This window comes from Octopus bimaculoides, chromosome 6 (assembly GCF_001194135.2).
Source record: "Octopus bimaculoides isolate UCB-OBI-ISO-001 chromosome 6, ASM119413v2, whole genome shotgun sequence".
Classification (NCBI taxonomy): Eukaryota; Metazoa; Mollusca; class Cephalopoda; order Octopoda; family Octopodidae; genus Octopus; species Octopus bimaculoides.
This window is the reverse complement of record NC_068986.1, coordinates 80,420,066-80,431,332: the sequence shown is the minus strand read 5'-3', so window position 1 is coordinate 80,431,332 and position 11,267 is coordinate 80,420,066. Positions and strand designations below refer to the sequence as shown.

The following is an 11,267-nucleotide window of genomic DNA, read 5'->3' as shown; positions in this document are numbered from 1 at the left end:
GAGTGTGTGTGTGTGTGTGTGTGTGTGTGTGTGCTTAATTACGTTAAACAAAATAAAAGATTCAATATTGCTTGTGCAGTTAAAATATTAATTACAACTGGTCTGTTTATTTGTAAGTTTCAACGATACTAACATCTGGAAAGGTATTTGATGAAATGAACTTTTCTTTATAGAGTAATTTGGTACAGGGGAGACATTATGAAGTGAAATAGTAAACATAAACATTAAGACAGAGGTGAAGGGAAGGAAGTTTTGAATTTGTAGAAGTAACAAACAAAAAGGAAAGGTGAAGCCTGTCTAAAAAGATTGCTAGGTGTCTAATAGCAAATCTTCTAGTGAATTATTGTTAAGGTGAAGCTCATTGGTACAAATAATTAATAACAATGTCCCCTCTAAGAAATTTGATATTGCTTTTAAAAATTGTTAGTTGTGCAATACTTATGTAAAAACGTATATACACAGCTATTGTCCTACAAATAGTTTATGAATATACGTGTACTTATGATGTACAAATATGCGCATATTTCTAGGTGCCGTGGCCTGAAGGTTCTTGAGCTAATCTGTGGTGGTGACTGGTTGAGTTGGTGAATGAAAATATGTTTCTTGGGCTGCATGTAGAAGTAAAAGAACAACACCCGCAAACATTTAACATATTTTATTATCGCACATAAAAACAAACTGCGTTGGCCTTTTACAAATAGCAACAGCAATAATTACATACTGGGAACGGGATACTGGTTGGAGTTTACGACAAGCTATTGATACGGCAACATGCAGCGTCCGCAGCATAACTGAAAACAATTGTACTATGTTTGTGGCGACGGAGGTTTCTGTCATCTATTTGCAACATCTGTCTTAGCCACCTTCCTGGATCATTCGGCTGGTAAAAATGCGCGCCGAACGCTTTTATGGGGGACTAGAAGTCAAATTCTAGAATGTTTGAGAAAACCTGTCCACACCATCGCCTCATGCTGATTGGTCGGTTAGTAGACCGATCACGTGAAATTATGATGATTTGCTTGTGTTATCTGGCCGCGTATCCAGGGATTCGGTTTCGAGTCCCCGCTACAGCAGTTCTTTCCCAGCACATTACAGAATGTAAAAACAAAGCGAATTAATAAAAAGAGAATTTACATAAAATGAGAGAGAGAGGGAGAGTGAAAGAAAGAAAGAAAGAGAGAGAGAAACACACACACACACACACACACACACACACACACACACACACACACACACACACAGACCAACGCAAATACAAAAGCAAAAAGAATGAAACGTACTAAGAATTGAAAAATTGCTGAAAAAATATCCAGGCAACAACGAAAAGTTCAAAGAAAATGCAAAATTCTGCAGTTCATTTTCTTGGTTGGGCTGGGGACTATAAAAAGAAAACATTTTTTCGTATGTGTTTGTATGTTAATGAAAATATATGCGAGTGTACCAAACCAGCCAAATGCAATCTTCTTCCACTTTTATTTATCTTGACAGTATGAAGTGCGTTGCTGTCTCATAATGTGTACATTGTTCCGGTGTGACAGAAGAAAAAGAAGAGTGTTGCAGTAGCAGAATAGGCTCAACGAAAACCTGCTTCAGCCAATCAACTCTAACAGTCTCTTGTCTCCCTTGAATGTCCAAAACCATATACTATGGTTTAACTTTTAACACACGGTACGATTGGAATAAACTGTCTGCAAGGGATGTTTAACTGCATCGTTGCCTGTAAATCCATGAATCCATCTATTGATATCGAGCAGAACGAAAATTTTAATCGACTGCGGTCTCGTTATTAATAGAGCTAACTCCGCTATGTAATTTCGTAGCCGATGAATATGGCTGGTAGGATTATATTGTTGAGTAGCTGTTAGCAATATCATTTGAGGAGTAACCTAGGTCCTCCTTAACAACAGTACATAGATCTAGTAACACAACCAGCAGAGCTTCTAACCATCTATCCGAATCGAAATGTGCTCGTAAATCTGCTTTAAGCTATCGATGAAAATGTTCTATCATTCCATTAGACATGAAGCGGTAAGCTGTAGTGCAAATTTGACGCGTACCTAACAGGTCAGAGAAGACTGAATTAAAACTGACGGACTCTGTCGGTCGTTATTATCATTGTGCTCCAAAACGTGAAATCCGTTCAGCCACTGGGGCCTTTGCAACTATAAGGGATGAAATGTCTTTAATCGGTATGGCTTCCGGTCATCTGGAAAAACGGTCCTGTATAGGTCAAAAGATAATTTTACCCTAAACTGATAGAAGAGAATCCACGTAGATCTGCTCAAAACGAGCGTCAAGAGTCGCAAAGATGCCTAACGGTGTTTTGACGTGGAGCTTAATCTTGGCTTTTTGGCAGGATATACAATTACGAATGTCATTCTGCATACTACACCAAGCAAAACGATTTGGAATTAATTTCGCTGTTGCCGAAATACTCGGATGAGATAAATTATGGAAAGTGGAGTAGATGTTTCGTCTATGATTCTAAGGGACGTACGGTCTAGAAAACTCAGTAGAAACATCACACGATACAGGAATGCAGTAATAATAGATGAAAATCAAGAGAAGATGACTCTATGTCGGGAGTTGTGGTAACTGTTCTTTGTTCTTTTGATTCATAACAATCCTTTCCAAGTCAATAATATCGGCGAAATGCAAAGCATTGACAAAGACACAGGATAAAGTGTCTGCTGCAAAATTATCAGCACCCTTGATATAACGAATATCCACAGTAAACTGCAAGGTATGATTAGGATGCCTGATGTCTCTAGGAGTGTTTTTATCAGTCTTAGATTGCTATGCATAGGTCAACGGCTTATGATCAGTATATATGATGAAGGTTCGTCCTTCTAAGAAGCATCGAAAAGCTTCATAAATAAATAAGCGGAAACTAATCCTCTTCCGAAAGTATTGTACCTCATTTCTGCTGGTTCAAAACGCTTGGAAAAAAAAGGAAAGGAGATCCCAAAAATCTTCAAGAAACTTTTACACCGCTGTTTTCAACGTCAGATGCATCTGCTATCAGTAATAGAGGAGCGGCTGGTACCGGATGGGCTAATAGTGCAACTTTAGTTAACTTTTCTTTGATATCATTAAAATATTACAATTCTTCTGGATTTAGAGAAATAGTTTCATTTTTTATTTTACGTAACGACTTTGTTAGTGGAAGTATGGTTTCTGTACAGTGCAGAATAAATTTTCTAAACAAGATAATGAGACCGAGCAGCCCACGCAACTTCCTTGGCAATGCAGAAACAGGAATATTTGTAACGGCATCTACTTTTTCCTTTAACGGACGACTTCCATCTTTATCAATATGTTCCAGGTCAGGGACATATGAGGTCTCTATTCTTTTTGAACAGAAATTAGTTGAAACCACACGAATGAAACGATATAAAAAAAATTAAATTCTGGCCGTTATGCCAAACTTGGAGAAATTCAAGATCAACTTCATTCCGGAATCGCATTCAAGAGAAGAGAGTTTCCTCGATGTTGAAGGATAGATTTGACAACTATTTCGAGCAAGACGGAGGATATGCCTAGTTAACAGTGTTCTCAACGTCATAGCTTGAAGAGGTTCGGGTTACCTGTGATGGCAAGAATTGCATGTGTGACAGCTTTTTCCTCCTTTGGTCGTTCTGCTCTTCCTGGTGATAGTCGTGATGAGTTGATGTCCACGCACTAAATGAGCTGGGTTTATTTTAACACCTTTGCTGGTTATTTCTGAGTCGAATGTCACTAAATGTTGAAATGAAATTCGGCTGATACCAATTGTCAGAATGCTGTTTGACAGTACCGTGGTTGAGTTACTGTTGTAGTTGCACGTTTCGGACTGTAGTTTTGTTGGTCTGGTCTGTGGCGTTGACCGGTTGAGTCTTAGCCATCTTCCTGTGTCGTCTAGCAGGTAAAATTGCGCGCTGAATGGTTTTTGTAGGGGACCAGAAGACAAATTCTAAAATGTTGGAGAAAATTTGCCCATGCCACCGCTTCATGCTGATTGGTCGATTAAGGATACGATCACATGAAGCTATGGTGGGTTGCTCATGGTCTCTGACTGCGTATCCAGGGATTCGGTTTCGAATCCCCACTACATATTTAAGAGAAATATAAATACAACTATGAATATCTAAAAATACTTTTCTATTTAAGCGTACACCCATGCGTACACACACACATACATACACACACATACACATACACACATACACACATACATATACATGCAAGCGTACGTATATTGTATATGAGTATCTGTGCATCTATGTATATGTATATGCATGCCTCTCTCTCTCGTTCTCTCTCTCTCTTTCTTTGTCGCTATATATATATATATATATATATATATATATATATATATATATGTATATGCATGTAAGTATGTATACATAGAGAGAGAGAGAAGTGGTTAGTCAAGCTGAAAATCTTAATTAGCCGCTACTTAAAGTTTCACGTAACCGATCGTCAGACAATAATGAAGAATACAATTGTTTAAAATACTGCAAGCAACATAAGCTGACTAATAATCAAATAAACATGGAGAGCTGATTGGATATGAGATTGACCCATTGCAAAATCGATGGAATTTGTCGCCTAAAATGATATAAATAATTCTGCCACTGAAGAGACAAAGCACATCCAAATTACGTGATCTGGTTGTTCAAACGCCCATAGTACACGATTCTCCTCTGCCAAGGATATGTGTGTTTTTGTACCCCATGCATCTATATAAAAGGTCCTCGCAAGGTAAATAATGCATCATTTGTCTACAGCGAGAAATTTTCTCCATGACAAACCACAATGAATGGCTTGTTTACAATCTGAACGTGCTATTGGAGTATTCGACCTGGTAATAACATTGCATTTATATAAATCACTGCCTAGTGCTTCCACCCCAGAATAAATAAATGTCTCGTGAGTGAAGAAAAAGGAATTTTTGTAAGAAAAGAGAGAGAATGAAAGAAGCTATAGAACATTCAAATACAAAATTACATATGCACTGCAAACATGCTTCAATACATGGCCTCGGCTAGAAAAAAAAGATAAATATAGAAGTAAAGAAAAGTTGTAAAAGTAAGATAATTAATGCAGATGTATAGAGGGAGGAGTGAGTATTATTGTGGAGAAAGTTCAGAGAACAAAGTAGCAGAGGAAATTTGATGAGATGGGTGAAAGGTAATGCAGCTGTTGCATATTTCTGTTCATCGTCAAAGTAAACGCAGGCACAAAAACTGGTCAAAATTAACGGACCAACGAATACTTACCTGACTGTCTAAGCCGACCAACACCAGCATTGCGAAAAACATTACTGACCAGATCTGAGCAAAGGGTAAAGTTGAAAGTGCTTGTGGGTAAACTATAAAGGCAATCCCTGGACCTGGCAAAATACAGAAAAGAATTGCTGGGTTCTTGCAATATTGATTTTGTACGACAACGTTATCACATTGTCGTATTAAATGTAAGAGGCCTTACACTAAGTTATAACTTGCTCGCTCACTTCCGTTGCTTATAGCAGCGCTTAGAAGTAAAGTGTGTAGATTGTGGACGTCTCATCTTACCGCGGGGCTTCCATCAGTGACCATAGCGGGGAAAGTGTGTGAGTATGGGTGTGAGAGAGCGAGAGAAGGGAGAGAGAGAGAACGTGGAAAGAGACACGACCTGAAGTTTATTACAGCTAAGAATCTCTCCAAATATTAAATCCCACTTCAAATGAAGAAGATTTCAAGACGTCGAGGAAACCCAAGAGAATGCGACGAGGAAGCTGCTCGCTATCCAAAAAAAGGAGTTCCACGAATGCCTTCATCGATGGAAAGGACACTGAATAAAGAGTGTGGTTTCTGAAAGGGACTACTTCGAAGGAGATTAAATGTCAAACTGATATGTGTTGTACTTTTCTTTCTATAGCAGCAGTCCCGATACTTTTTGATCAAAGCTCGAAACATGTTTAATATATCTTAAGGTATTATATTAATAACAACATTGACATTTTAGATATAGCATGGTTAATTTACCTTTAGATATCACATTGTCAAGGTCTGTTTTTCTAATGTGAGCCATATAACCCAGGATACTAAACGATGTCAAACCAGACAAAAGACTAGTTAATCCATCTATTATTGGTAGAATGACGGCATCTCTGTAAGAAATTGAAATAAATCATAATTTACAAAATGGAATCTGTGTTAATAAGTCCGGATACAGAATTAAAAAGGGAATGAATAAAATAGTCCCAATAGAATTGCTTCAAACACTGTTGATATCAAAAGTCCTCTCAAAATCTTGTAGAAGTTGCTGGAGTTGCTGGAGACCAAAAAGTAGAGAGTAATCAGGCAGTTCGATTTTGATCATAATAATATCTACATATAAAAGTATTTTATCTGTCATCCTTGAGTTCATGTCAGTGTAAGAAATCAAAACTATACCAACATTATCAAATATTATTTCATCAATTTATAGATACAATGTACTGAGTCAATATTGTAGCGTACAATCATACAGCTATCAACTGTCCAGTTCGCATTGCCACACGCACTGAGTAGTATAAAATATCACTGTACTGTGTCCATGGAGAGAACAAAGGATTGTCGATATAGCGATTCAACAAGCTGCAAATAGGTACTTCATTGGATTATAATAGCTCAGTCTACTGTGTCTATTGCGAACATTCTTGACAGTTAACAGTCCATCTAGCTAGATGTAAGTACCGTATTGTGGTGTGACAGATCATTGTATTGCTTCCAAGACCAATGCACTTTAGTATCAATTGCCCAGTCCATCAAGCTGAATATAGATACTACAGTGTGTATTGAAGTAGCTGCAGTTGGGTATGGAAATGCAATCAACCTAATTCTATCCAAGACTTATTGGTAGAATGAAGAGTATAAAGTCTCCTCTTGGTAACAAAGCCAACTTTAATCAAGAATGCTTGAAGACAACCTAGTGTATTACTGCTACAAGAACGTACAGGCATACAGAAAGACGTATAGACAATGGAAATTAAGCATAGACTGTCAGATAGCATGCTATGTGATTAACTGCTGAATGTCAGGATGAACGTTGTAGCCCTCATATAAGTGGATGCATGTTATACTTGAATCATATGATCTTTAAATCGTATCCTGTCGTTTGGATAAATAAATTATGCGTTCATGTATGTTAAGCGTTACTTATCCTATGGTGAAACAACGACCACATTTGACTGAACCTCACAATCTATTTAATATGGATCTCTCACATAGGCGCAAAGGTTTCGATTCATCGAGATGAACATTATTTTAACATTGCTTATTCCTGATTTTAAATCATTAATCACAAAACTGAAACGATATAACAGTTTGGTAGAAAATGCTCACCCATAAACTTCTACCCCAATATACTGACCGCAGTTAACACACCGATAATGATAGTAAGAGAAAGTTTTACCTCTGGCAGTCGTTATGGAAGTCGTTATAACTTGCTAATGTTGCTAATCCACCTATACCGACTCCAATAGAGAAAAGTATTTGAGTTGCAGCGTCCTTCCATACCTTGAAATACGAAAAAGAAAACAGAAATATATTCAATTACCATAATTATTGGTTTCTAACATAGTTAAATGCGTTCGTAACCGGGGAAGACAGTTAATTAATTTTCCTAGTACGCGTACTTGACTTACTTTATCAATTTTTGAAGTATTAATTGTAAATCAAGTAGATTTGAATCCAGAGTATAAAGAAACAAGTGAATATTACAAGACACTTTAAATAGGCACCGAGGTCGTCTTTTCCTTCCATCATTTTTGGGTGTCTCTGAAATAAGAACCAACTGCACACTAGGGTCGATGAAATCGGCTAGCCTCATCTCCAAAAATCACAAACTTTGTGCCTATAGTAAGAAGCATTTTATTTTTCTTTGTAATTCAGATTTTGTTGAATCTCTTGGAGTCTTGCATGGGTAGCGGGCTTGCTATCCTCAGCCTACAGTACCATGCTATTTGTTATTTTCAACTATTATTATTGTTACTAAGTGAGGGAGCAGCGCATGCCATCAAAGTGACACTGGGGTAAAAAAAAAATGCGAAACCCAGTATACCCATCATGACTACCCGACAGATAAAGGTACACCAGGCACATGCATCACAACCATATGTGCGCAACATAGTAATCTCATACCAAAATAAACGGTGCATGGCCGTGCCAGTTAAGCCCAGTTAAAATTTTCTTCAGGTCGTGTAGCCCATCCCACTGAAAACGTCCTTGATTAAGCGTTGTTTAAGGATGTTGAACGAAGCACCCATGTTTCCAGAAGTGAATTATCCAAACCCCAAAGAATTCTTCTCAACATATGGCTATGATGCTCTCCTACTACTTCTGCTCGTGATGAGAGATGCACATATCGTCAGCCACTAAGGGACATGCACAAGTGGTTATAGTAAAACAACTGACAAGCAAATCTGTGGTATTGAGCAGAATATTTGTTGTAGCTCATCCTTTATATCAAGACACATGTACATGATAACATTACCAATCGGTTAAGATCAGAAACCATGAGAGCCAGTGCCTGGTACGGCATCAAGACATTCATTGTTGTTGTTGTTGCTGTTATTATTATTATTATCATTATTATTATTGTTGTTGTTGTTGTTGTTGTTATTGTTATATTTTTTATCATTAAGGCAGCGAGCTGGCAGAATCGTAGGCACGCTGGACGAAATGCTTAGCGGTGTTTCGCCCGTTGCTACGTTCTGAGTTCAAATCTGCAGAGGTCGATTTTCCCCTTCATCATTTCGGGGTTGATAAATTAAGTGAAAAATTAAGTACCAGTGAAACACTGGGGTAAATGTAATCGACTTATACCTCCCCCAAAATGGCTGCTCTTGAGGCAAAATTTGAAACCATTAGTAGTAGTAGTAGTAGTAGTAGTGGTAGTAGTAGTAGTAGTAGTAGTAGTAGTAGTAGTAGTAGTAGTAGTAATATTAAGTCAGCGAGCTGGCAGAATCGTTAGCACGCCGGGCAAAATGCTTGGCAACATTTCGTCTGTGTCTACATTCTGAGTTCAAATTCCGCCGCGGTAGACTTTGCCTTTGATCCTTGATCATTTCGAAGGTGATAAATTAAGTACCGGTGAAACACTGGAGTTGATGTAATAGACTAGTCTCCTCCCACAAAATTTCAGGCCTTGTGCTTATTGTAGAAAGGTTTATTGTTGTTGTTGCTGTTGTTGTTGTTGAGTGAGACAGCAGTGCATGCCATCAAAGTGACACTGGGGTAAAATATACAAAACCCAATATACCCATGAGGACTACCTGTCTGATAAAGGTACACCAGGCACGTGCATCACAACCATATGTACGTGACATGGTGATCTCATATCAAGATAAACAGCGCATGAACATGCAGGTGGGACCCACTTAGAATTTTCTTCAGGTCGAGTAGCCCATCCTACTCAAAAGGTCCTTGCATAACGTTTGTTTAGGGATGATGATCAAAGCACTCATGTTTCCAGAGGCGTATTATTCAAACCCCAAAAAATTCCTCTCAACACATGGATATGATGCTCCCCCACTACTTCTGCTCGTGATGAGAGATGCACATATTGTTAGCCACTAAGGGACATGCTCAACTGAGCCACTAAGGTCAAACAACTGACAAGCAAATCTGTGGTACTGAGCAGAATATTTGTTGTAGCCCACCTTTTATACAAAGACAAAACAATTTACATGATAACATTTCCAATCAGTTAAGATCAGAAGCCATGACACCCACTGCCTGGTACTGCATCAGGGCGTTTATTATTATTATTACTACTACTACTACTACTACTACTACTACTACTACTACTACTACTACTACTACTACTTCAACTATTGTGGAGGTGCAAGGCGAGATCATGGTTTTAATTTCTAGACCAGGTGGTGTGTTGTGTTCTTGAGCAAAAGACTTCATCTCACGTTGCTCTGCAGTCACTAAGGCACATGACACATAGAACAGCGTACACTAGTTCGGGCAAGATCATTTTTGATGGAGAATGAGTTGATTTACAGCACGCACATTTGATCACTATAAACAAATCATCTGTGCAGGTCATTTGGCAAAAGCTGAAGACTCATACGTCATCTTCGACGGGAATGTCCATCGTTATTATTATTGTTTTTTTTTTTAATTTTGACACAAAGCTAGCAATTTTTGGGAGGGGGTTAGTTTATTACATCGACTCCAATATTTGACTAGTACCTTATTTGACCTCGAAAGAAGGGAGGGCAAAGGGCCGATAAAATAAAATATGAGTTACATACTGGGTTCAATGTAATCGATTCTCCCTTTGTACAATAGTTAGAAATAAATCTTTAATTCTTGTTGTTACAATTAAGCAAATATGAACAGCTTCCTGTCGAGCATTTTCAATAGCAGGTTCTATAATCACTTGGAAGAAACGCTGGTATAATTATAGTCTGATGTGGGGCCCTTCCACAATATTAAGATCTGTTAGACATAACTTCAGTTGCAATACTTCCTACACCATTATTTCTGATACCTGTTCTCTCAAATATAAATGACTAGGTCATTGCTAATCATAAGGATCACAGAGCTGATGATCACCTTTGGTTTTCTCGAGTGATAATTATCTACCACCGGTAACTTTTCTGCTCAGAAGTTAGGGTTTGATATGAGGGTAACTTGGCTGCTATTTCTATAACTATAATACATATATTTAGTAAACATGACATGTACTCGAGACGGCAGAAGAAAAGTTTTCCACTTACCGAGATATTTTTTACTTTTTCCCAGTTTGGCTTCACGAAGTAATAAATTCCATCCATTGATCCCGGTAATGTTAAACCCCTTATCAGCAGGATTGTGAGGAAAATATAGGGTAAGGTAGCAGCAACGTACACAACCTGTACATAGAATACAATACTGAGGGTAAATAAACTGAGAATGTGTGTGTGTGTGTGTGTGTGTGTGTGTGTTAAATTAAATGAGACAACAAAGCCGAGGCAGCATGAAATTTCTAGGACATTTATAAAGAGAATGGTAGTCTTACAGCTGTTTCATGGATATGAGGGATATCCCATCATCAGAGACAATATGAGAGAGTTAAATAGAAGGGATTAGAATATTTAACTCTCTCATATCGTCTCTGATGATGGGATATCCCTCATATTCCTGAAACTGCTGCAAGACTCCTTTCTCTTTATAAATGTCCTAGAAATTTCACACTGCTTTGGTTTTGTTGTCTCATTTTATTTAACATATAAATGCTCACATATGACCCGCATTAGACTCCTCACT

At 37.9% G+C, this 11,267-nt stretch overlaps 1 protein-coding gene across 1 annotated transcript in view; it reads right to left on the bottom strand.

Moving 5' to 3' along the window:
• LOC106871141 (sodium- and chloride-dependent glycine transporter 2) overlaps positions 1–11,267 on the bottom strand; it is a gene marked incomplete at its 3' end in the record, with an annotated part of 41,637 nt that overhangs the window by 6,443 nt on the left and 23,927 nt on the right. Inside the window, exons 5-8 of the mRNA XM_014917451.2 lie at positions 10,739–10,873; positions 7,420–7,523; positions 6,009–6,133; positions 5,262–5,374 (exon numbers count right to left, since the gene is read on the bottom strand). Of these exons, the coding sequence (XP_014772937.2) occupies positions 5,262–5,374; positions 6,009–6,133; positions 7,420–7,523; positions 10,739–10,873 (477 nt within the window). The remainder of the gene's footprint in view (positions 1–5,261; positions 5,375–6,008; positions 6,134–7,419; positions 7,524–10,738; positions 10,874–11,267) is intronic.